We start from the raw sequence: 27159 nt of genomic DNA, 5'->3' as shown, positions 1-27159 counted from the left end.
CCCTATGTGACCTGGGATCTGTAGGTCCCTGTCCCCAAGGTGTGTAAGCCTCTCCATACCCCTACCCATGTATGTCCCAGGCTCTGAGGCTCTCCAGTCCATCTATGTGGGTCTGGAGCCCCCCCTCCCCCCAGTATACCATCTCTGTGCCCCTCACATGAGCCAGGTTTGGTGGGGTTGCTGTCCTGAGGTCTCTGAGCCCAACTCTCCAGGATTGCCCTGGAGTCTCCAGGAATTAAAGATTAATCTTTAATTAAAGATTGTGCCATGGGATGAAACCTCCAGGAATATGTCCAACCCAAATCAGCAACCCTATCCCTCTTTATGTGAGGTAGGATCTAGGGGGGTGTCTCCCCACCTCACATAGTGCCTGAATTCTGCTCCCATATCTATGGCAGGCTCTGGGGGGCCCCACATCTCTATGGGATGAGACACCCCCCACCCACGTGAGCCAGGCTCAGGGCAGTTTGCTGGGGGAGGAAGGAATCTGAGCCCCTCTCCCTACCCCTGCCGGGGGGGGCGGGGTGTCTCCCCGTGTCTGAGCCCCACTCCCTGTCCCCGTGCATAAGCCAGGCTCTGGGGGGCCCTGCCCCTCTATGGGATGTGACCCCCCCGCCGCGTGTCGCGGGCCTCTTCCGCTTTGAAACACCGCCGTCCCGGTGCAAGCGGCTCCAGGCCAGTGGGGCGCGCTGGGCTGGGCTGAGCCAGGCGCGTCCCTGCTTCGCCTGCCGCTCCAGTCCGGCCGCAGAGGCCCCTGGGCGGAAATCTGGTCCTGCCCACCTCGCCAGCTCCCGGCCCGTGTGCGTGGCTGCCGGCCCGGCTTCTGCAGCAGGAGAGGGCGGGGATCGAGCGGGGCCTGCCCGCGGCCCAGGCCCGGCACCGCAATGGCCGGGGAGGTGAAGACCAAGCTGTCCAAGAACCTGCTGCGCATGAAGGTGAGAGGCGGCGGCTCGGCTCGGCTCGGCCGCCGGCGGGGGAGGCCGCTAGCGCGGGGCAGCAGCAGCAGGCCGCTGGGTGGGCCGCCGCTGGGAGCCCGGGCGGGTTGGGGGCGGATCGGAGTGAGCGATGTCAGGTCGCGGGTGGGGCAGCCTACCCCCGGGGGAGGGGAGAGCTGGGGCCCGGGGGCAGAGAGTGGGGGATGCGGAGGAGATGGGGGTTATGGCGGGAGCTGGGGGCCCGGGGGCAGAGAGTGGGGGGGAGGAATGGGGGTTATGGCGGGAGCTGGGGGCCCTGGGACAGAGAGTGGGGGGGGAATGGAGTGGGGAGGGGATGGGGGCCCTGGGGCGAGCTGGGGGCCCTGGGGCAGGGAGTGGGGGGGTGTATGGGGCGAGCTACCGCTTGTGTATGGGGTGGGAAGGGGATGGGGGTTATGGCGGGAGCTGGGGGCCCTGGGGCAGGGAGTGGGGGGGTATATGGGGCGAGCTACCGCTTGTGTATGGGGTGGGAAGGGGATGAGGGTTATGGCGGGAGCTGGGGGCCCTGGGGCAGAGAGTGAGGGGGTGTATGGGGCGAGCTACCGCTTGTTTATGGGGTGGGAAGGGGATGAGGGTTATGGGGAGAGTTGGGGGCCCTGGGGCAAAGAGTGAGGGGGTATATGGGGCGAGCTACCACTTGTGTATGGTGTGGAAAGGGGATGGGGGTTATGGGGAGAGTTGGGGGCCCTGGGGCAGAGAGTGAGGGGGTATATGGGGTGAGCTGCCGCTTGTGTATGGGGTAGGGAGGGGATGAGGGTTATGGGGAGAGTTGGGGGCCCTGGGGCAGAGAGTGGGGGGGTGTATGGGGCAAGCTGCTGCTTGTGTATGGGGTGGGAAGGGGATGGGGGTTATGTCAAGAGCTGGGGGCCCTGGGGCAGAGAGTAGGGGGTGTATGGGGCGGGTTGCCGCTTGTTTATGGGATGGGGAGGGGATGAGGGTTATGGGGAGAGTTGGGGGCCCTGGGGTAGAGAGTGAGGGGGCGTATGGGGCGAGCTGTCGCTTGTGTATGTGGTGGGAAGGGGATGCGGGTTATGGGGAGAGCTGGGGGCCCTGGGGCAGGGAGTGGGGGGTGCATGGAGAGAGCTGCCCCTTGTGTATGGGGTGGAGAGGTGGCCGGGATGGGGGTTGTGGGGAGAGCTGGGGCTTAGAATGGGGGGGGGTTGGGGTCGGGTATTGGGGATGTATGGAGCAAGATACCCCCTGGGGAGGGTTTGGCAGCAGCAGGGAATGGGGAGAGCTGGGAGCTGTCAGGGAGGGAGTGAGGGGAATTGGGATCAGGTGGGGGGGGCTAAGGGATAAGCTGTCCCCCTAGATAGGGAGTGGGGGTGGTGGTTCCCAGGTGGAGAGGTGATTGGGGGAGCCTACCCTGGTGGCAGAGCTGGGGCTGTGGGCTTAGGGAGCAAGGCTTGGGGGTGGTGACTGAATGTCTGGATTTTATAGGGACAGTCCCAATTTTTTAAGCTTTTTCTTACATAGGCAACTGTTACCCCCACCCCCTGCCCCAATTCTTCATGCTTGCTGTTTGGTCACCCTTGTGCCCCCTGGGTGGATTGTGGGACTGTAAGGCAAAGGCCTGGCATGTAGGGATGGAGTAGGGGGTGGTATTTAGGAGGCTTGGAGGGGAGGAAGGGCTAGTTGCACTGGGGTTTGGGGCTCATGGGAAGAGATTTGGGAAGATTCTGTATATGACATGAGACCTGTTGGGATGACAAAGGGAAAGATTGCCCTCCCATGTTGGGGTGGGGGGTGGTCACAAGGGGTCGCAGAGCCAGAAAAAGATTTTGTTTTAAATTGACCTATGCCCCGAGGTACACACATTAAGCTTTGTTTTACCAAAACTACTGCTCCCACATTATGATAAACGCCCCACCCCCACACACATACTGTGAAAGGATTGGGGAGTCACAGAAAGGAGACTATTCCCAGGGGTGGTGCAGATGGGGAAGAATGCCTCTTCAGGGTAGCAGGGGAGATGACCTTGGCCGTGGGGAAGCTGAAGTAGTTAGGGCTCTCCAGAGATGAGAGGATAGGGAGTAGGGCATTGGAATTGGGGGGCTGGCATGGATGCTGAGGGTGAGGAGCTGAGGATTTATGTGTCTGCCTAGGCATTTGTACATTGCTGCTTGCTATTGTACTTGGAAGTATGGGGGGAGGGTATAAAAGACTAAATGGGGCTAAGCGATATGGGGGGGTTGGGAAGCTGAGGGCATCTGGGGGCTTGGAAGGACATGGAGAAGAGCATGTTTGAAGGGAGACTAAACGCATGCAGAACTAGATCATAAAGTGGCTTTTGCAGTGTAAACAGGGAAGAGACATGGCATTATAACCAGCACTCCCTTCTCTGCTACAAGCTCTTCCACACCCAGACCAGCCTGCTCGGACACAAGGCTTGAATCAAGGTGCTGTTTCTGGAATTAGGGCCCTTGTCCTGAGTCAGTGCAAAGGGACCCATGTCATCAAGCTTGTAGGAGGCATAGACACCAGTGGTGTATATAAACTAAGCCAATGTATAAAATAAGCCACAGGGTGCTAAGCTTATTTGCGTAGATAAAAATGTGTAAATACAGTATAAACCAAAAACCTATTGTAAGAATTCTGTAGTAAATATGTAGTGTGGGAAAACCCTGTGTGAAAACAGTGGTCAAATAATATAATGAGAGATGAGGATTAAATGTTCCTTGAGATTTTGAGTGGATGGAAGGGGAGATGGACTCAGAGTGTCTGTTACTGTTGCATGATTCAGGATCCAAGCCTGGGGTCCTCATCTAGGTGGAAATTTGCCTGATTTGGGATTGGGTCCTGTACCGTAAATGAGACCCTGGCGCAGCAAATTAATGGATGAGCCATAAGTCATGGGTAAAAAATACCTGGCAAGGGACGTGCATGTAGAAACCTAGGGTTAACCACGACGATCTAATATGGGTTTAAACACAACTGTCCTTGTCTGCACTAAAGGCAAAATTGTATTTTAATTTTATTAGTTAACATGTTTTCTACCACAGTACATTTTCGCCAGGATAAACAAGGCCACACTTTTAAATTTGCCTTGTCTTGTTGTTGTCATTTCAAATTATGTTCCTCTTCGCCTCACTAACTGACTTAAATATTTCTTGGATGCATGTGGCCATGTTGATCCTAGGATATTAGACAGACATGGTCAGGATGAGGTAATATCTTTTATTGGATCAACTTCTGTTGATGAGATAGATGAGCTTTCAAGCTACATCTGAAGAAAAGCTTTGAAAGCGTCTCTCTCTCACCAGTAGAAGTTGATTCAATAAAAGATATTATGCACCCAGCTTGTCTCTTTACATTTTTCTTATTTGTTTTGGTTTATAAGGTCATTTATGTCCTTGTTAAGAATTTTTAAAGATATATATCATTGACCCTTTAAGGAAAAGTTAGTATCAGGTAATTCTGGCTTCGCTTGCTCTCTTCATCAGTTCTCCAGCTTTCTCAGATGTTCATTGTTAGCGCTCTAGAAATATACTAAACAAGAGGGCACTGGCAATGATGGCATTGGAAGGTTTGGCTAAAAAAAATCCATAGTTCTTCTGTGGTAACTACTAAACTGATGACATTAAGTTCCACTTTGTAGTTGTACTACAAACACTAGAAAAAATCGCTGTGCTAACCCCCTAGTGAAATGGCATTTATAACACTGCCTTGAGTACCACGGTATCTTCACTTGTAGCCAAACATCTAACTCCTTAGACTCCCATAAGAAGTCTCCAGTGGTTTTATGAACTATAGGGTTCCTGCTGTTTTGATCCAGGAACATACTGTGAACTGCCTTCCTTATTTCAGCAAAATCTTGCATTAGCAAAACTGGGATTTCTTTGCTGAAAACCATCTGGAAATTCCTTTCTTCCCATGAGCTATCTGTGCTGGCCTCTTTATCATGATCATAAATGTTCAAACTCTTTTTCTTTATATTTTTAATTTAAAATACTCCCTTTGCTTGCCTCATTGGGTTGACCTGGCTTGACTTGAAATATTTCCTAGCCTTGGATTTTGTTGTGCACTTAATTTTTCTGGCCAGGCTTCCTTTGACTGCTAGAAGAATATCCTATAATGGTGTTAACTTAGACCATTGTCATCATCCTCCCCTACCCCCACTCTTTTCCCAACTCATAAATGTAGTAGCATGAGAGAGGGATATTAATAAAGTACCAACCTAGCCATCGCCCTTGGAATTGTGAATCTAGCATCAAGTCCAAAGTGAAATTAGTCTCAGCTCAGTGGCTAATGGACTCTGGTTCATGTCGTGTAATGCAACACATAATTCACTAGAGTACACACTGGCATGATTGATGCTCTCTCTGTTTCTGCAGAACAACACAGAAGCCGTATCGCCATTAATTTTTTAAAAATATAAATATTTAATAAATATTTATAACTTAATATAGCAGAGCCTTCATAGCTTGTTTGCTTCTTTTTAGTTGTGCCGTTCCTCTTTTAGCTTGGTATTTGGGACCTTAGCCCTTCAAAGTACTAAGTGAAATGAGTTTTGCAATCTCAGTTCAATCCTCAGTTGTAGCAGAGTTCACTTTCCATAAAGGTAGCAGAATAATTAGCACAATTACAAGTCGCTGCTCACCAAAGACTTAAATCTGTGTTTCTATGGAGGCTAAACTTTGACCCAAAAAAACACTCAGCATGTTTTATGTGCTTTGCAATTATTGCAATCTGTATTTTTTTTATCATTTTAAATGTAAGTGACCAGATATTTTTATTCAAGAGATCTCCTAGGTCATTTGTTCTTAGGAACGTAATCAATAAAAATGAACATTAATTGAATGCTTATAATAAAATTTCTCTCATTGAGATTCCAGTTTCCTTGATTAACATGTTTTTCCACAGAGTCCCTCATTTTACTCACTTCTGAGAAAATCTAGATACTGTAATTTTAAATGGAAGGCTATGACATGTTTTTGAATTCTTTCAGAATCTAAACTTTATTTAGTTAAGAAACTCACACAGTATGGGTACATATAGCAGTGAAAATGAGATGGCTTATCACTTTTCAGACTATGCTATAGAATTAATATATAAATTAAAAAAAAATACACAATGTTTTCTATAGCCTGAAAAGTGATAAACCAACCTTTAATTTCTGATTGTCCATTTATATATATATTTGTATGGGGGCGGGGAAGTAGTGGCACATTCCAATTTCCATCCACAAGCCAAGCTCTGTCTACTTGGGACACCAAAATGATTTGTCACAATAGATTGTGCAGACGTTTGAAATAGGGTCATGCATGCTCTGCTGTGCTTTGCTAGCATCTTCTCTGGTAAGGTTTGGATGTTCTCATGGTTAATGCCAGATAAAGGTGTAAGCGTGATAGGGATGTGCCTAAGGGCTTGTCTAAATACAGGTTGTACTGCTTTATTAGTGCAGTTAGAGGTACACCTGTCTCCCCTTCCCCTCCTCCTACTCCCCCTACCCCCCCCCACACCCACTAGGAATGCAGTTATACTTAGGGCTCTACCAAATTCATGGCTGTGAAAAATCTCTCCAGTGATATCTGGCTATTGCAGGGGAGGGGCAGGGCGAGGGGTGCTGCACTCGGGGGTTCCTACCATGCGCTGGGCTAGGGAGGGGCGAGACTTTCTCTTTCCCTGCAGTGGCTCCCACCGCTCCCTTACTGTGGCATGAGGAGGTTCCCGGAAATGGGTCTAAACCAGCCCTGGGAGAATCTCTTCCCCTGGTCCTCCCTGGCCTAGCAGCAGGAGCCTGGCACATGGTAGGAGCTCCGGGTTGGGGTGCTCCCGGCCCTGCCACTCCCCGGCTCCAAGCCAAGAACTTGAGGTTTAAGGGGACTATGAGCTGGCGGGAGGGGGAAGGGGACCACAGCACCCCCCAACCATGGGCCCTGGCCAGCCCTAACCCCCCGCAAAAGTGATGACCCCCACATGTCCTGTGTTCTTCACCCCTACCCCCTTCCCCCTGACATACACAGTAGCTTTGTGATCCCCCCACCCCGCCACAACACTCTTTTGAGTTGGGACACACATGGTTACAACACATGAAATTTCAGATGTAAACATCTGAAACCGTGAAATTGACTATTTCTAAAATCCTCTGACTGGGAAATTTACCAAAAAGGACTGTGAATTTGGTAGGGCCCTAATTATACTGGTATAAATGTGCTTATACCAATATAACTTATTCCCCTTCGGGAAGGGGAATAAGCTATAACAGTATAACTGCATTCACACCAGGGCTGGTATCGGTATTCCTGTGGATAAAAAAATCACATTCCCTAACAGACATATTTATGCTAGTACAAAAGCTGTCTGTAGACCAGGTCTGAGGCCCCAACTCCAATCATGGTGATGTCAAACCCTAAGCATTAATTTAAAAATAAATGTTTATAGCCTTTCTAGTTGTGGAGAAGTGAAGCTTCAATGTTTGGTCACTGAAATAGTTAACACTGACTTTTAATTATCAGAGGGGTAGCTGTGTTAGTCTGGATCTGTAAAAGCAGCAAAGAATCCTGTGGCAAGAATTTCTTTCAGAAAACAGGACTCCGCTGGCCATCACATACAGTCCCCAGCTAAAACCTCTCCAACACATCATCAGGGATCTACAACCCATCCTGGACAATGATCCTACACTTTCACAGGCCTTGGGTGGCAGGCCAGTCCTCGCCCACAGGTGACCTGCCAACCTGAAACATATTCTCACCAGTAACTGCACACCGCACCATAGTAACTCGAGCTCAGGAACCAATCCATGCAACAAACCTCGATGCCAACTCTTCCCACATATCTACACCAACGACACCATCACAGGACCTAACCAGATCAGCCACACCATCACCGGTTCATTCACCTGCACGTCCACCAATGTAACATACGCCAACATATGCCAGCAATGCCCCTCTGCTATGTACATCAGCCAAACTGGACAGTCGCTACGGAAAAGAATAAACGGACACAAATCAGATATTAGGAATGGCAATATACAAAAACCTGTAGGAGAACACTTCAACCTCCCTGGCCACACTATAGCAGACCTTAAGGTGGTCATCCTGCAGCAAAAAAACTTCAGGACAAGACTTCAAAGAGAAACTCCTGAGCTTCAGTTCATCTGCAAATTTGACACCATCAGCTCAGGATTAAACAAAGACTGTGAATGGTTTACCAATTACAAAACCAGTTTCTCCTCCCTTGGTTTTCACACCTTGACTGCTAGAACAGGGCCTCATCCTCCCTGATTGAACTACCTCATTGTCTCTAGCTTACCTGCATATATATACCTGCCCCTGCAAATTTCCACTACATGCGTCTGACGAAGTGGGTATTCACCCACGAAAGCTCATGCTCCAAAATGTCTGTTAGTCTATAAGGTGCCACAGGATTCTTTGCTGCTTTGACTTTTAATTGTACTCAGTGGGCACCTGAGTTAACACTTCATGGAGATGAAATGGGCAGCTCAAACTTCAAGCTATTGTTCCAGTCTCTCTGTGAACTCCTCAAACAGCATTGCATTACGCCATATCTATACTACGGTCATAGTGTAGCCACTTTCTACAGTTTTCCCATTGTTGTAGTTAATCCACCTCTCTGAGTGGCATCTACGTAGAGGGGTAAGTCAGCTTAACCGTAGCACTCAGCAGTGTGAATATTTCTTTAACAGTGTAGCTAGGTCTACACTAAAAAAGTTAGGTTGACCCATTTATGTGTCTCATGGGTGTGAAAAATCCACGCCTATAAATGATGTAGGTAAACCGACCTAATCCCTGGTGCAGAGACCGCTAAATCGATGGAAGAATTTTTCCATCAACCTAGCTACTGCTTCTTGGGAGGTAGATTAACTGCAACAACAGGAAAACCTCAGTGGTTTGAACATTGGCCTGCTAAACCCAGGGTTGTGAGTTCAATCCTTGAGGGGGCTATTTAGGGATCTGGGGCAAAAATCTGTCTGGGGATTGGTTCTGCTCAGAGCAGAGGGTTGGACTAGATGACCTCCTGAGGTCCCTTCCAACCCTGATATTCATAGAATCATAGATTATTAGGGTTGGAAGGGACCTCAGGAGATCATCTAGTCCAACCCCCTGCTCAAAGCAGGACCAATCCCCAACCGGCCCCCTCAAGGTTTGAACTCACAACCCTGGGTTTAGTAGGCCAATGCTCAAACCACTGAGCTATCCCTCCCCCCAATCCTTATTCTGTGGTTCGATGCTCTCACTGTAGTGAGTGGCTATGCTGAAGCACTCTAGTGGTGCAGATGCAGCTGGGCTGCTGCAGTGGTTTAAGTACAGACATAGCCTAATTTTGAAGTGAAAACCAGGTCTAACATTGACATAAAGGCTCACTTTGCAGCCTTGTGGGCTAGAGACTAACTTTATTTTTATTTTTAATGAAATCTGAGAATCTGGAGGACAAGGGGGTGCCCTCAAAAGAATAGAGTAAAAAAAACAAACGCTAACCTGGCCTAAGCCAGGTCCAGTTCGTCCTGACCTCTTTATGTGGTGGAGTGTAATCATTTGGCATCCAGTATGCAGCAACAGCTTTGAAATCATTAAATTTTCCTCAGTCCTTTGCCAAACCTCCAGGAATTGCAGGATGGTAATATGCCAAGGAAGTCAAAACTATCTCGGATATTACTAGAGTGCTGGTCACCTGGGTATGTAAGTGGCGATGCAACTGAATTGTAACATTGCAGTTGTTTCTGTCTGTACATTGGCAATTGCCCTAACGTTGAGCTGACTTTTAAGAGAGTCAGGCAAAACTTCTGAACTCTTCATGAAATACTGTATGAACAATCAATGTCAGGCAACCTATTAAATAATTGTAACTTACATATGGGAAAAAGAAACTTTATGCAGAAAAATCTTTGTGCATGTTTCTTTCAGTTCATGCAGAGGGGATTGGATTCAGAAACCAAAAAACAACTAGAAGAGGAGGAAAAGAAGATAATCAGTGAAGAGCACTGGTATCTGGATTTACCAGAACTCAAGGAAAAGGAGTAAGTTTGTCATATTTTTGCATTACGTATATCAACTATCTGGGAGGCAAAGCAAAGTGTTGTGTATTAATCCTTTTCTGTACCAGAAATACCTCAAGAATAGTAGTAACTCTTAGTGACCAGTAGACATTAGTAAAATAGATTGGTAGGTGTCGCATACTTATGCAGAATTTTATTCTAAGGAACCACTCTCAAGGTTTGACCTACTTCCCTTTATTTTTTTTCCTTCATCTGTATGTTTTCCTAGCATCAGTGTAATTATTTTCTTTTTAGTGACCAGGTGATTTAATGCTGCTTTTGCTTTTTAAAAAAAAAAATGGCTGAAACCATATAAATTAGACCCCAATCTTGCAATCAAGTCCATGAGAGATAATCTGACTTCAGCATGGAGCTCCACTGATTTCATTAAGGTTTCATGCGGGTATAGGAGTCAATCCATGAATATCCAGTTGCAGAATTCCTAATGGACATGCAACAATAAGGAAAATATCTTCTAGTAAGGGCACAAACTTCCATTCCTGCTTTCTGAAGAAGTGCTATAAACAGTAAGAAAACTGTTTTAAAAATATGTTTATTTTGTCCTTTAAAAGGGGAAATTTTTTTAACAAGAGAGAGTCTCTTCTTAACATCTGGAGTTCAGAGAATTAATTACATGTGATTAAAGTGAATAAGGTTACTGATATTTAGTATTTTACTTGTGCAGGGTGGGGATGAAGGGGTGGAACGCTTCTGTAGTACACGTATGTGATAATTCCTGAGGGCAGACTTCTTTTTGTTTCTTGTTTTGTTCATTAAAAGAGAAAAGAAAATCTTTGAAGAGAGAGAGAACTACATGATTTTATTTCCTACCAGTCTCTGCTAAGGCCAGCTCTACACTAGAAATTTGCTGGTATAAAAATGTCACCTAAGGGTGTGAGGTTTTGTGTGTTTGGTTTTTTGAGGGTTTTTGTTTGTGGGGTTTTTTTTTGTTGGATGAGTTTTTCAGGTGGGAGGGGAATTGGTGAGGGGCAACATTTTGTATAGCGGCAAACTTTTTCAAACATAGATCTGGCCTAAGACACTTAATTTTTTTGGTTTTGGTTTTGCTTTTTCTTGCCTTTGGTTATTGTGACTATGTTAAGACACACTGTTCAGACAAATACTTGTTTTGTTTGTTGTGCAGGAGTTTTATAATAGAAGAGAGAAGCTTTATGCCATGTGAAGACCTACTTTATGGCAGAATGTCCTTTAAAGGGTTCAATCCAGAAATTGAGGTACTGTCAAGTGTTCTACTTCTGTTAGGGTCATGTAGTGTATGTACCCCACACTGGCCCAGCAACCAAAGGGTTAATACAGGCACTGCCAGCCACTGCTGATTGGAAGCTTCACAGCAGCTGGGAGGGTTAACAGGGCTGGGAAGCAGATGGTTGGAGTGGCTACCAGAGGAGTGAGCAGGCTGGAGAAAGGAGCTCAGGCAGCAAGCTACTAAGGAGCTGCCCTGAGGCAACATCCCAGGAGGTGATGAATGGACCAATAAGCTGGAGAGCCTGCAGAGACCCAGGGGAAGGTAGGAAGATGCTCAGGGCACTGTCAGAGTTGAAGAGCCCTGATCCTGCTTACTTAACTTGAGGGCCCTGAGCTGGAACCCGGTGGAGTGGGTAGGGAATAAAGAAAGAGTTTTCAGACCCCTGGGCACCAGGAATAGACATACAGCCCCACTGGGGGCTGCACTACGCTTGGCCAGAGGGCATCGCACCAATGCACTGCCTCAGTAATGAAGAAAAACTATAAATTGGAATTAGATCTCAATGTGACTTCCATTAAAATCAAGAAGTGTCTTTCTGTTGACTTCAGTGAGAGTGAACTGAGCTTTATATACTTTGTAGCACGAAGTGGATTATTGCCTAAGTGTGTCCAATCTTTGTGCTTCTAATTTCAGCTCCGCTAGGTAGGATGAAAATGGTAATTGCCACCTCAACTCCCCTTCTTCCTCCTATTCAACATTCCTATTGCTGTTCAGCAAAATCAGCTGCTCTTTTAACTAGATTGTTGATACACAGTCATAAATTCATGTGCTGATACCTCTCTCTGTGCTCGCACTTGTTTTCAACCTTAGAAGTGGAGCTGTTTGATTGCAGGAATTTGAAAATAAATTAAAATGCAGGCAAAGCATACTGAAGGATTTTATGAAACTTTTGCAATTCTGCACTGAAAACACAACATTGTGGGGAGTATTTACTCTTGGTCACACTGCCTAATAAGAGCCTAGATACTGGATTAGTATTTAAGAGACTTGTTCCTGGTTCTGCCTTTCGTTTGCCCTGTGACCTTGGTACAAGTCTCCCTACACCTCTGTGCTTGATTTATCCAGCTGTGAAAGGAGGTCCTAATAATTAAAAAAAATCCGTGGATGAAAAGTGGTATATTCACTTGTGTGGTGTATGTTTGATCCATTTGAACAAATGGAGCCTTTCACCTCTGAGGTACTTTTACCCAGGTCAAGAGAGATGAAATCTGTCTGGGGCTATGAAATGAGTCTTTCCAGTCCCAGATTGACACATGTCCATGTCGCACTCTAGCGTCCGTTGGCACCCATGGTATTTATCTCAGCTGAATTCCCATCCTCCACTGAGAGATGGCTCCAGATTAGCAATAAGACATACAAGCAAGTGATATGGAGGAGTTCATGCTGTTTGCTGGTCTTCTGTCACTGCAGTGCTTTCTGCAGGCGCTGTCTATAAAATGTATTTCTACATTGTGATTCAAACCAAGATTTTGGAAATAAAAACTGCTATTTCTGGTAAATATCTGGCTTTTTCCCCCCCATATGTCAACAGCTCAATAGTTGCATGATTCCTATACATTTTTCTCCCCTCAGAGAACAAAGCCTCCATGTTCTGTACACTGCTCAGCAAAACAACTGCCCAGTCTCACTGCTCTCCCACCTTTCATCCAGTCTGGATCTTTAGTCATCATATTGCAGCTTAATTTAATAAAATAAAATAAATACCTGCAAATTCTCAGCCCCGTTTCCTGGAAACTACTCCTGTGAATAAGGTCTTGCAGAATCATGCCTTTAAAATAAAAACTCTTTTGAGCAGAGGTGTCTTTAACTTCTATTCAACGTCACACACGTCTATGATGCTATAATAGTAACAATAACATTGCCATTAATCTGTGTCTTGCAGATAAATAACTGCCTAAAATGAAAAGTTACTGATGCTGAATTCAGATCTAATGTGATTTAGGGGGAATTATGATTACTGTCTCGCCATGGTTGGCATTTTCACTGGCTTTTTTTTTAATGCAAGTAGTATTTTATTGTAAAGCTTTTCAGACATTCTCCCTGCTAAATAAACATTTTCAAGTAGTTTAGTTCCTAAATTTGACTCACCCTTAAGACCTGGGAACTATATACACTAGATTATACTTGACAGTGAAAAAACAGATCTGCTACATAACTTTTTTAAAAGATTTATCCACTGTTTTTGTAGAACCTACGATCAATAGTGCATTGCCACTTAAGTGCCAATAATTGTAAAAAGTGCTAAGAAAACCTAGTCCCAGATTCTAAGCACCCATGCTGGTGTGCAAACAAAAAATAAGTTGTGTTTGTATTAGAACAATTTTAAGATGCAGGAAAATTTTAACAAAATTCATTATTTGAAGTTTTGTAAGGGCTGGGTCATGAGCTGTTTTCAGGGCCATGCTGGGTTGTAGGGGGACAAAGACGCTCCCCTACACAAGCTATCTGAATCACTGTGGAGGTGGGGTAACAGAGGAGGAACTAAGCACCACCAGGTACAGCACTGGTGGAAATCACCACCACTACCAGCCCATGGAGCAAGGGGGAAGCAGCCAGTCACAGTTCATTCCCTTTTTTTCTCCCAGCAAAGCACGGCTATGTGTTCCCTTTTATTCACAGTTCATGGTAAATCCATGACCTAGCCCTCGGTTTATACTACAAACATAGGAAATCAGCTTCAGTTAAAACTCTGGGGGGGAAAGAGTCCTGCATGTCCGTTTTAAAAATGAGTTTCTTATCAGTAATATCTACATAATTGAAATTCTGTGAAAGAGTTAACTGTTAGACTTATTTCCCATTTCATTTTCAGAAGTTAATGATCCAAATGAACGCTAGGTACAAGAAAGAAGAAATTGAAGCAGATGATACAGCTGAGGCTGATGTATCAGATGAAGAAATGGCCAGAAGGTAATTTATGTTTTATGGCATAGTTAAAATTACCAAGATGATGTGTTGCTGCACTCTCATCAGAGTGTTTATAAAAGAGCAAACTTTTGTGTTGTGCACAAGATTTTTTTAAATAAGAATTTTGAAGATCGTGTTCAGTGGAATAGCTTCATTACGTCCTGGGGAAGTAACTTGGGGCCATTTTCTACCCTCTGCTACACCTTTGTATTCTCTACTCTGTCCCATACTGTGTGACAGAAGGCAAAACTGGCCCCTTAATACATTGATATCTTGATACAGGCAGTAGCTGTATCTCTTACAGGGTGCTGTAAGAGGAGTGACATTGGCAGTCCTCTGTTGCACCACAGATTTGTATTGCTGATAGGATTTATGACTTGCTATGCACTAGTTTGCTTTGATTTTATGAATAATAGTGATTGATGTATTAATTTAAATATCTTAACAGATATGAAACCTTAGTGGGAACTATCAGGAAGAAATTCTTGAAAAAGAGAGACCAGCGTGTGCTACAGGATGAAGATGAGAACAGTAACATGAGACCTAGCAAAGCTAAGAAAATGTTCTTAAAACCCCAGGATTGATGTGAACTGCACAACTGAAGCTAATATAAATGTTATCTACAGGGTGGAGTAACATGAACTGGGCAGTGTTTATTTTCCACCAAATAATGTGAGAGATGTTTGTAAATCTAAGTCTATTCTGATTGAAATTTCTGCTGTCCTCATGAGAAACATACTTTCAAAGTGGAGGCGTATTTAATGGATGTCATACATCCTTTCCCGTCTGAGCGCGTTGTACTGACCATGAGGCTCTAAGCCCATTAGCTGTGTAAATGTTGTGCATAAGTAAGATGGCTATCCCGTGTGTTTGAGAGCAACAATCTTTACGTTTTATGATGGTAATTGAACGCAAGTATTTCAACTAAAGATGAGCTATGGCCAATCTTATAAAGCAATTCTGCTTTCAGTGCTTTTTTTACTGTATAAGTTGAAACCCCTTATACTTTTTAAATTGAAAGAAATAGTCTGCAGAAACTTACATGTTTCTTTAAGCAATCTAAAAATAAGTTGAAAAAGGAACAGAGAGATTAAATCCATTTAGTTGAATTTTATTTTTTTTATAAAATCTATTTAAAGAGAAGTTTTTGTAATAGAAGCATTTTTTTCTAGAATAAGCTAAATATTTATACTGGGTGATGTTTTCACTTTGACACTTATAAATCATGATCTGCTCAATCTCTCACGTCCAAAAAAAAATGTTTGATGTTCCTTTGGTTGTGGTTTTCTTTTCTGGCAAAAATTTTCCAATCTTATAAACAAGCTCTGTGATGGCAGGATAATGACCGCTTCAGAAACACATCTTAAAGCTGAATAAAAACTTTTAAAAGACTTTTGTGTCTGATTATTGTGGTTCAGGTAATGTAATATAAACCCGGAGACTTAACATAGCCTGTGAGATGTTTAGTGTATTGTTTGATAGTGTTTAGATTTAGGCCCAGATTTTTAAATGTATTTAGACATTAATGCACACAACATTGCAATACCAACTGATTTAGGACCCTAAATCTAATTTTCAAAAGGGCTTTAGAGGTTGACAGTCAATGGGATTTAGGCTCGTAAATGCCTACATTCCTTTTGAGAATGAAATTTAGGATCCTAAATCAATTAAGCATTTCAACTCTGAGCACAGCAAAACCTCAATACCTTTAAAAAACTAGGCCTTAAGGACATGCCCCAAAATATTAGTTGAGTTGAAATGCCTTTTTTAGTTAGAAAGTAATGAAGCAGTTGGAAGCATTGTTGCACAAAGAGGCAGTACTGGCCTTCCATCAATTGGTGCTCTGGGCATGTTGAAATTTGTTGTCAGCATGTGTCAGATCTAAAATTATAGCAGTTTTCTGTATCCTACCCTTCAGCAAGAAATATGCTCTGTTATTTTATTTCCCTGGCTAGTTGTCCAGGATGCTGGCTGTCTTGAGAAAGGAGGGATTTCAAGGAGTTAGCTAAATTGAAGCAAGTAGTGGCCGTTCCATCACAGACACGAGTCGTTTTTTCTTTTCTTTTCTTTTCTTTTTGGAACAGCTCAGTGAAGCAAGACACGAAACTCAATTATATAAAGTAAGAGGCCGTACATCTACAGTAGTTTGCATGTATGATATATGGACTATAATCCATATATCAAAAGCACCTCATTAGATATTCAAGATGGATCACACGTGGAAAGAGAAATACACTTTTAACCTAGTAAGGGAGCTTCATAAAGGTGGAAGGTCTATGATTCATGATCTCATATAGGTTTTCAGAGCTAATTAAATGCTACTGGTTCAATTACTTAAAACTTGACTATATATAATCATCAATTGAACAAAAGTTAATGATCGCAAGACATTTTTCTTCCCAAATGTGACCTGAACTACAAATTGATTTATTGTTGCTCATCACAAGAAAAACTCATAATATATCCCATTATTCTTTCTTGCTTATTACTAGGAAATGACTACCCTGTTATATGAATAAATTTCTTTGGCGATGACAGGATTTCTGAATAATATTGCTAGGTATTTTGGGGAAACTATATTCTAGTGAGACACTAGTGACCACTAGATGTCACTAAAATTTTGCTTGGGCTTCAGGATTCTTGAACTGATGACGTTCTGTTGCTTTCACATAATCTTTTCTAATAGTTCCTTTGATTGAATAATTATTTGAGGCATGCATATAACAAAAAGAGCATTAATCTTTACACAGAGGCTTCTCTGCACAGAGAATGTATGCAGAGAGGACATCTGTGTCCTCCATTCCAAGGCAAAATAGCTGCCTGTGATTGGGAGAAAAAAAACAGCTCTGTAGTCAGATATCTCAGTCCTGGAGTGTACGCTGCATTGCATGTGTTTGTGTGGAAGGTTTTGAAGGTGAAGTGACATGAATTTCAACAGCTTCACAGAAAACTTACGTTCTGTTACTGGAGGGTTATAAGAAAATGCGTAACCCCACTACAATTATTAGCAGTGTATAATCCTTAAAGGTTGGTGCCCTACTGGCCAGAAGTTTGATTGAACAGCTTTTGATGATGGCTAGCTGAACTCTTCAAATGCAACTTTAAAAGCAGCTGCTGAGATTAGGGCAACCTACTTATTCACTCAGCTATCTTGGAGCATCAAGTGTATTGTAGAATCAGCAAAATCTAAGTGCCTAGTAGAAGTTGCAAAAGTGCCTAGATTCTTGTGAAAATCCCAGAAGGTGTCTCTCTGGTGCCTATCTGCATCTTTAAGTGCCTAGATATCTTTAAAAATCTGATCCTAGGCTCCCAAGTCATCTAGGTGTGTTACAGAATTTCTCTATACATCATTCCTTACTATAACTAGACCACTATGGAGGCTTAAGTTTAGACACAAAATGCTCATGATGCAAATCTACATTTAACCAAGCATTCTTGCCTTTATTACAAACTCAAAAATAGACCCATTGTTGTGGACAGTTTTGTTAAGCTGTGATTTTTAAAGCATAAATGGGCCTATTTCTCAATCAAAGAGGACCCCTTTTCGATTGAAGATGTAATTTGGATTTTAGAATGAGCATTTTTAGTTTGGAAGTAGCTGTTTTCTCAAGCTTGCAAATAAAGCAAAGTTTGAAGGAGGGAGGTGCATAAAACAGCAGAATTGTTTGTGGTGTGAAATGAATAATGTGTGGATTTGGCACAACTCTGACCAAGAATGAGACCCGGGGTGATGGTTGCAGTCTACAGCAGCTGGCATTCATGCGCTCACTGAGAGTTCATAGCAGTCAGAATAGTTTAAACTTTGTCTTCAGACATCTAGAACTATTTGTCCTGTCCTCTTTGAGAGTGATCTCTTAGGTCCAGTATCAGAGGGGTAGCCGTGTTAGTCTGGATCTGTAAAAGCAGCAAAGAATCCTGTGGCACCTTATAGACTAACAGACGTTTTGGAGCATGAGCTTTCATGGGTGAATGACATGCATCCAACGAAGTGGGTATTCACCCACGAAAGCTCATACTCCAAAACGTCTCTTAGTCTATAAGGTGCCACAGGATTCTTTGCTGCTTTTAGGTCCAGATTCATCATCTGTCTAATACTGCATTGCACGAGGAAAGCATATATCATTAGCAATCATCACTCTTCCTGAAGTGTCCTATTTGAGGTACACTGGCTGAGAGGAACCAGAGAAGGAATTCAGGAAAACTACAAAATTAGTTGGCAAGTCATCGGTTTCTTTTGCTGCTTAGTGTTAACAAAGAAACTGAGGCAGGAAACAATTTTGTTTTTATTCACCCTCTGTTTGGATGAGCTAGTCAGTCAATGCATTCAGCATCATTGAGAATGGATTAACAGCTTATCTAGCATGCTGTAAATAATTAAATTGTACTTCTCGGGATCCAATAGTATAATAGAAAACAAGCCAACCTGTGTTTTTATCTTTTTCTGTTTTTCCCCTCCAGAAGAGGCATTAAAACTTGGTGGTTTCCTTTTATGTTTGCTAGCTGTTGCCTGTGCAGTTTGATGAAATGAAGTGTGCAAGAGAAAATCTCTCAAAAATGATTAAATGATTTGTCTGAAATAATAATGCAACAATTGAGCTAGTTCTCTCTTTCCTCTCTGTGGTGCCAGTTGGGTTGAAATTTTTACCACTGCTATAGTTGCCAATGCTGGGAATAGATGAGGACTGCACAACTTCCCTTCTCTTCCCTTCTTCCTATCTTGTCTCTTTTGATCTAATTGATGCTGGACCTTAAAAGCCATAGCGGCAGAGTCTAGCTGAAGTGAGTGCTCGTCCTGTATCTTACCTCCACTGATCCAAGAGCTGATTAAACTTTGTTCCTTGTTGTTTTTTTAATTGCTTTTTCCAGTGGTGAAATGAAGCTTGAACTGGTTTTCTCCTGTTACTCACAGTTCTTTTCTGAAAGACACTCCACATACAATTGTTAATGGATGGTATTTTCCTTTGGGCTTTGGGCATATGTAATGGGCAGTTAGATTGAGATTATTCAGAGCCATCTATGGGTTTTGAACACCCAGCTCCCATTAATTTTACAATTATTCAGATCTCAGCCTGAAAGCAAAGTTGTCTTGTCTTCCTGTAAATCAAGATACCGTGCTTGCCTAATTCCAGATACATTTTGAACGTGCTGGGATATGGTTTTAGCAGTGTTGGTGCCATGTGACTTGCAACAGGCTGCAGCTAAAACGCTGCACAATAGTTTGGAGTCTCATTAAACTAGCCTGAAAGAGAGATGGTCCACTTTAACTTTAAAATGTATCACGGGGGAAAGGTGTCAGCTGAATTGCCCTGTAGACATAAGATCCCGTGTTTATCCGCATAACAGGAGTATAAATCTCTCCTATGCCTCCTGCCAGATCCTTTTAGGAATTAATCATTCCTTTCCCTTTCCCTGTGGGAAGGCACCTATCACAAGGCGTCCCTAATGGTATGAGGCTGTGGTTTGGTGACTCTTCTATTTAATACCATTCTTAGGCCTAGTTATCTGTCTTTCAAGAGGTTTGGGGTATAGTGTTCACAGCTAAACAACTACTATATTTATCAACTCTAAGAGAATTTGCCAGGCTGAAAAACTGATCTTTAGCAGGTGTAAATCAGCAGAGCTCCATTTGACCTGACACTGTAAAGCCAGGACCTGGTAATAATTGTCAAGTCTGGGGCAAAAATCTCTGTGGGAGAGTTGTTATAAATGATCGTGCAGAGGGTGGGTGGGGTGAGGACTGACCCATATGGAGCTCTACAGGGAATAGGCCCTTAGTAGACAGCAGGAGCAGTTAGGTGGCAGCAGAAGCAGAGGTGCCTATGGAGGTGACACAGGAGGATGGAATAACCAGGATGTCAAAGGCTACATTAAAGCCAACCAGAAAAGGAGCCATTATCAGCATAAAGGAGGCTACGTAGAAGAGAAGGGTTTCTGTACTATGGATTGTGAGCACCAGATGAAAATTCCTCCCAGCTAAAGAGAAAGTGGTGAGTTTTATTTGAAACACTTAGTACTTATCTGATATTTGGTGAATAAAAACTTAATTACAATTGATACTTATAAAGACTGTTGTTTTCATTGATTTTTAATATATTTTTGTATTTCATGAGAGTTTTGCATAAATCATGTTAGAACAAGGAAGCTATCCACTGAAAAGAAAATGTCTTGATTCTCTTCTTTAGCCTGCTATAGTTAAAAGCAACATGTAAGATTATCATCAGGAAAAACGACTAGAGAATTATTTTTCTAAGTGGTCTACTCTGTTAACTTTGTTTTGACACTGTTTCCCCTGCACAGTCAGTTTCTCTGTTTTTATGAGTCTTTCACATAGCATCATGACAGAGAGAAACATTTTTAGAATAGGAAACTGCAATTGCAAAACCACAGATATTAGAAGAGGGGACTCGTTAGTTAGACAAGGAGTTTCTTTAAATAGACTTGATTCAGTTGGATGCTTTTTATGCTCGTCACCTTGATAACATTCCCAGTTGTATCTGTCATTAAGGAATTTCAATTTGTGGCCATGTGGAATGGAAGTGGGCACAATAGAGAAACAAGTTTGGGCACCATATTACAATTTATCCTTTAGACAGGATGTGAATTAGTACCACTACAAAAGCATCCTAAGAAAAATGTGGACATACTAAACATAATTAACGTGTGTGGTTTGTTGTAGTAATCACAGAGAGAAATTGGATAATACTTTGCACTTGTAAGTCTGGGGACCTTAAAGTCCCCTACATACATGAATGAATTATTCCTCCTAACACACCCTGGAGGTGGGAAGTATATTATCCCCATTTTACAGATGGGGAAATGGTGTTGAGTGCTTGGTACTTCTAAATCCACAGTTCAGACCTAAATAAGTGGTCTGATCTTCAGGTGTCTAAATTTAAGCAGCCAAGTTTGGAAATTTCAGCCAGTGTGATTTCCCTAATGGTCACAGAGCATATATATGTCAGTAGCAGAAAAACTCCAGTACTCCTCGCCCAGTTGTGTTCTTACGCCACTAGAAAACTTTTCCTCCCTGGACCACATGTGCTCTCAGATCTTCATCCAGCCTCAAACCAGTCTCTAAATTTGTGCCCACAAAAGTGTGTGGGGGCTCCATTCATTCTCTCAGTGGTAACTAATCAACATGGACTCTGAAGTGCCTTTTTTTCTGAACTTGAGTTCTCATTTTAACCTGGTATTAACAGATTTTAGGTCATTTATTGAATGTCATATTAAACAGACTGTGAAAGATGCTGCAATTGCATAGAATTATTGTATGTTTTATGCACTACACTAAATCACGTACAATCCTTTGAGGTTAATTGGGACAAATTTTCTCTCTAATGTGATGCTGAATTTATCTTTCAGTGTCTTCTCCACCTCTTCATCTTTAAGATTAGTGAATTCTACCAGATCTGTGTTGTCCTTGTAGTTGTAAGTTGTCTCAATGAGTGTCCACCCAATTAAAGCTTGAAACCCATCAGTGGTCTGGAGGCTGCAGATTGACTTCTTTGTAAACAGGGAATCTGGAGATGTCTGAAGATATGTACATAGGAACTGGAAATCTCTGATTGTTCGTGGCTCAAGACTGAACAAGTAAATTTTCCTGCACTCACTCCTTTCCAGAAGATCAGAATTAGAGAAGCTTTGGTTGGGAACGTATTGTTTCCTTCTTGTTTTCTCAAAGTACCAAGTCCCATTGTTTTCTGTGAAGCGAAAGATGCCAGGAGTCTGAGGCTGGTCTTTCCCAGAAATAAGTTCCATTGGTTGCCAAATTTGATAGGATACACCAAAGCCTCCATCCAGGATATAGGTTCTATCATCAATATCCACTTTTAGCAGAAGGTGGGTCATGTGGGAAGCATATGTGTTTTGGTGCAGGTTGTATATATATGCTCCTAAAAGAGTGGTGTCATATCCCAGTGTTTTCAGCACCCAAGTTGGTTGTGTTCCATCCACCATCCACCATGCTTCTTCCTTACAATTTTGTTGTAAACCTGGTCTAAATCCAAGGTAATGATTTCCCCACAAAGGATGCTGAGATTTTCAAATGGAACAGCTCGGATGTGGTGCTGGAAGATTGCAGTTAAGGTTTCCAAATCATGTTTTTCATGGGAGCCTTTGTATCCAATTCTTGCTAAATATTTTTCGATGTACATATTGCCTGTAAAGGAAGTAATATTAACAAAAAGTTCATTATTTATGATGATATGAAGGGATTTCTTGTTGAGTTCGGCTAGTACAGATGCTAGGATCTACTGAACCCCAACAGAGTAGTATTGAAAAGAAAACCGATTCTTGTAGTAGAGAAAGGCAGGAGTAATGATAGGGCATGGATATTGGGATCTGAGTTTTGGTCCAGAGCCATCTCTTGACAAGGGTGGACACAATAGAGCAATTACCCCCTTGTGTGCACAGGCATATGTAAGGAAGATTTTTGGTATCTACGTTAGGTCAGTGTGATACCAGGACTCAGTCAAAATAGAACACAATTAAGAAACATTAACTGGTTTTTTAATAAGACAGTTCTCATGTCCATATTATCATCTGAAGAAATGATGAAGGAAGCAGTGTTATCTAGTGGTTAGAGCAGGCACTTAGGAGTCAGGAGTCCTTGGTTCTGTTCTTGAGTCTATGTTTGAGATCATAAGTAATCCACTCATTTTCTGTATGCCTCAGTTTCTTCATCTGTAAAATGATCTAATCCCATCTAGTTTGATACAGTCGTGACACTTTGGTGTTGGAATTAGGATTCTCAGAAGAGGCAGGTAAACTCCCAGAAAGACAAAGACCATAGCCTCTGTTCTCAGCCGTGCTCTCTCTCACGTAGGTGCAGATGAAGGGGGTAGTGGGCTGTTAGCATTCCAGTATCAGACAGCTGCAGTGAGATAAGCCTAGCTATCCACTAGCCAGGAATTGCTGGAGCACAGCACAGTGCAGTCATGTTCTTTCCCCAAACTGGAAAAGCTCACCACACAACCTCTGTGATAACAGCAGCAAGAGGTGGTATAGGAACCCATTACCTGGTTTTATGGCACCCAAGGATTCTCCTACACCAGAAAAATCCTCCGCTGGGGAGAACTGGTCCATATCTGTCCCTTTGAACCAGGCTTTCTCAATCCTACTAAGCACCCCCAGCTGGCATACAAAAGATCTGGACCAGTTCCATTATGTCTTCTTGAGTCTTTTGTGCATATGAAAAGGGAGCAAGATTCAGCCTATACCAAGCAAGCAAGTTTGAACAGCCCAAATAACTGCTCACTGTCAGCATTTCTGCATAGGAATTATTCATCTTGTTTTCCTGCCTTGCTGTGCAACTGAGAAGTCATGCATTGGAATGTTCTGACTCTTCTCAATGGCTTGCTGCAGTCCCAACATTCCAAGGGGGAGAGACAGCAAGTGTCTGTATGTTGCTCCGTTTGAAAGTGGGACCTGTGCACAAAATGCTTTGAAGGTTTTCTTACCGCCTGTCCCCTTGCTAGGAACACAAACCATTCCGAGCACTTCGTGTTGCTTCAAAGGTTTAATTTCTTGACAACTTGTAAACTTCCCTTGAAATATTTCTGTGTACACAATGAGAGCTCTATGGTAAGCTGATGTTTTGACTGTTAGTACCATTCTGTCAACTCAAGGAATCAATCTACTGCATTGAGATAAACTCATCAGGGAGCTGCTGAGTGTTTACTGCCAGATGAAATTTCTCAGGATGAATCATAAAATGGTTTTCAGTGACAGATTCATGCTATGCGTGGTATAGGCAACACGTGCTGGCCAAAGTTAGTAGAGAGTCCCAGCATTAGCAATGTGATGCAATCAACCTCGGCTGAAAGGAGTTTAGTGTTCAGGTACGTTTAAGTAACACCAGAAAATGGCCAAGAAAAGGATCGCGAGAGCAGCTGCTGTGAAAACTCTCAGAACCTACTAGAGTTGGAATGGTTTACAACATATGTTCTGATTTCTGCAGTAGGGACACCTTTGACTGTCCAGTGGAGATGTAACTATCCTACTCAATCAATTTCTGATCATTAAATAGTGAAAATAGGTCACACCAATATAAAGTAGGCCCTCTGGGTAATGTAAAACCTCTCTGCAGCTCCATGCTGTAACTGAACTGCATAAACTCTTAGGAGGAGCAGACTACAGTTATTTTGAGTGTGGAGCTAGTAGAAAGTTTTGGATAAAAACCAGAATATTTGAGAGATGATTTCACAGCTCTGTTGACCACAATTATACAGAGAAAATAATCAACAAAAGAAATTTTGAGGCCTGTCAGAAGTCTAGGAATGCCGATGCACATGCAAAAATGTGTGGGCATTGATGCACTATCTTTGCACATTCAGTTACCATGACTGTACACACTATCACAGTAAATCCATTTGCAAATGATCCACCATGCATCTAACTATTATTAACCCATTGTTCCCAGAAAATGGACCATTTTGCAGTAAGGAAAGCAAAGTCTGATAACTTCATTTTTTTTAAGTTATTTTTAAAAGATTGTCGTGAATTCTTACCCCTTTTCATATGAACTCTATTATTGGCTAGTTTATTTGTCTTTGCTTCCTTTATTAAGAATCTACTGCGTATGCAAAATTTAAAAATAACAAAAGAATTAATAATTTCTGGGAACAGGCTGTAGAATCTGGAACAAGTTTAGATGAATAGGTATGGTGCTAAAAATAAGAGAGAAAAAGCCAATACATATTTCTATTATTGTTTTGCCACTTTTGAGAGATGGCATTAAACCAACATGGCTGTGTTTTGTTTCCATTTCTGCACCATTTTTCATGCACCATTTTTTACAAACCTTAGTCCTATGTACGTTTGGATTGCATGTTTCTCCAGGACCTTAAGTGTACACAAAGAATTTGGTTTTAAAAAGGAGCTTACCTGGGAAAATGACCCAGCAACAATTGTATCAGGTTTTGCACCCGTTTGGGGTTTTTGTTTGTTTCTTTTTGGATCAGTAAATCAGGAACAGCCACGGATTGCAAGTCTTCCCCTCTACAAGCTTCTTTTTCTAACTAATACACATCTGCCTCAGGGCTGTTCAGTATTAGATCTTAAAATCCAAGAGAGGGCAGAGTCCATGAAATGAGTGCACATATTTGGATTTCATTGATCCATGAGCTAATTAAACTTTGTATCTTCCTTTTAAGAGATTTGTTTTGTTTTTTTTCCCACTAGTTAAAACCAGAATGAACTAGATTTTCAGTCCTCTCCCCTCAAAAAAATTCCATAGACATTCCTCTATAGCTGGATGATGTATTTTCTCTTGAACAGCAAACAATAACCACGGGAATTAGGAAAGCCAGTCTTCTCTTTCTTCTTAGTAAACTGAGTATATTGTCCAGGTGGTGCAGGGTCAATTTTCAAAGGACCAAGTACACAGAACCATTCTTCACTAACAGAAGTTCTTTTTTTTGGAATGTTTTTAAAACTTTCATTGCACTTGTCATAACCTTAGGGTTGCTGTTCCAGTTCCGGGCCTGGGACTGGAGATGCTGTGGCTGTTTCAGTGGTAGGCATGGAATCCGGGTCCACTACCTCTGTCTGGGTCTCTGGTAACACAGACGGGGCCTCTGTGGATGGCTCAGGAACAGGAATGGGTCTGGAAGCTTGCCTGGTTTGGCTACGGGTAACCATTCCCACTCTCTTGGCCTGCCTCACCTGGTTGGCCAAGTCTTCCCCCAGTAGCATGGGGATAGGATAATTGTCATAGACTGCAAAAGTCCACATTCCTGACCAGCCTTTGTACTGGACAGGCAGTTGAGCTGTAGGCAAGTCTACAGCTTGTGACATGAAGGGGTAAATTGTCACTTTGGCCTTTGGGTTGATGAATTTGGGGTCAACGAAGGATTGGTGGATAGCTGACACTTGTGCCCCCGTGTCTCTCCACGCACTAACCTTCTTTCCGCCCACTCTCAAATTTTCCCTTCGCTCCAAGGGTATTTGAGAGGCATCCGGGCCTGGGGATCTTTGGGGTGATGGTGGTGTAATGAATTGCACTCGCATGGTGTTCTTTGGACAGTTGGCCTTGATATGTCCCAGTTCATTACACTTAAAGCATCTTCCATCTGATGGGTCACTGGGCCGAGGTGAGTTACTGGAGACTGGTGAGGTGGAAGGGTAGGGTGTCTGTGGCTTTACTTGGGTGGTATGTGGGGTCTTTGGCTGTCCTCAGTTGTAGGGTTTATGGTCTGTGTGCCCCATGGGGTAATCGTTCCCCTTGACAGTAGCTTTCTTGCTTTCTGCCAGTTCCATCCATTTGGCTCCAATCTCCCCCGCCTCAGCGAGATCTTTGGGTTTTCCATCTTGTATGTACCGTGTGATGTCTTCAGGAACACCATCCAAGAACTGCTCCATTTGTATGAGGAGGTGCAGTTCTTCCAAGGTTTGAACGTTGTTTCCTGTTATCCAGGCCTCATAGTTTTTTGCAATGTAGTAGGCGTGTTTGGGAAATGACACCTCTGGTTTCCACTTTTGGGTTCTGAAGCGCCGACGGGCATGATCTGGGGTTATCACCATTCTGTATCTGGCCTTGGTTTGAAAAAGTTTGTAATCATTCATTTGCTGCTTAGGCATTTCAGCTGCCACCTCTGCTAAAGGTCCACTGAGTTGTGGCCTTAATTCTACCATGTACTGGTCTTCGGGGATGCTGTACCCAAGACAGGCTCTTTCAAAATTTTCCAAGAAGGCCTCGGTGTCATCCCCTGCCTTGTAGGTGGGAAATTTCCTGTGCTGTGGAGCAATAATTGGCGCCGAGTTGTTAGGGTTGGCTGGCACATGCAGCCCAGCTTTTGCCAAGTCCAGTTCATGTTTTCTCTGTTTTTCCTTCTCTTCATTCTCTTTTTGTTGTTTTTCCATTTCTCGGCGGTGGGCCGCCTCTTCTTCTGCTTGTTTCCTCCGGTAGGCCACCTCTTCTTCTTCTAGTTTTCTTTTGTGTGCTGCCTCTTTGATTTGTTCTTCTCTTTCTTTCATCTCCATCTCTTTTTGTTTTATTTCCAGCTGTCGCCTGTGTT

General features: G+C 43.1%; 2 protein-coding genes across 2 annotated transcripts; one reads left to right on the top strand and one right to left on the bottom strand.

Annotated features, from left to right (window-relative positions):
- The first annotated feature begins 678 nt into the window (after nt 1–678).
- Nucleotides 679–15535, top strand: MPHOSPH6 (M-phase phosphoprotein 6). The gene is made up of 5 exons (XM_030581768.1): nt 679–935; nt 9842–9954; nt 11117–11207; nt 14049–14146; nt 14592–15535. The coding sequence occupies exons 1-5, from the start codon at nt 885–887 to the stop codon at nt 14725–14727; spliced, it is 489 nt and encodes a 162-aa protein (XP_030437628.1). The 5' UTR covers nt 679–884; the 3' UTR covers nt 14728–15535.
- A 2613-nt stretch (nt 15536–18148) lies between these two features.
- LOC115660457 (arylamine N-acetyltransferase, pineal gland isozyme NAT-10-like) lies at nt 18149–25581 on the bottom strand. The gene is given in 2 exon segments (XM_030581916.1): nt 18149–22077; nt 22080–25581. Coding segments are annotated over 2 exon segments (864 nt in total). The 5' UTR covers nt 22297–25581; the 3' UTR covers nt 18149–21430.
- Between the last annotated feature and the right edge of the window lie 1578 nt (nt 25582–27159).

The sequence above is a fragment of the Gopherus evgoodei genome, chromosome 12, assembly GCF_007399415.2.
Source record: "Gopherus evgoodei ecotype Sinaloan lineage chromosome 12, rGopEvg1_v1.p, whole genome shotgun sequence".
Taxonomy (NCBI): Eukaryota; Metazoa; Chordata; order Testudines; family Testudinidae; genus Gopherus; species Gopherus evgoodei.
The sequence above is the reverse complement of the archived record's forward strand: the minus strand, read 5'-3'. Positions and strand labels throughout refer to the sequence as shown.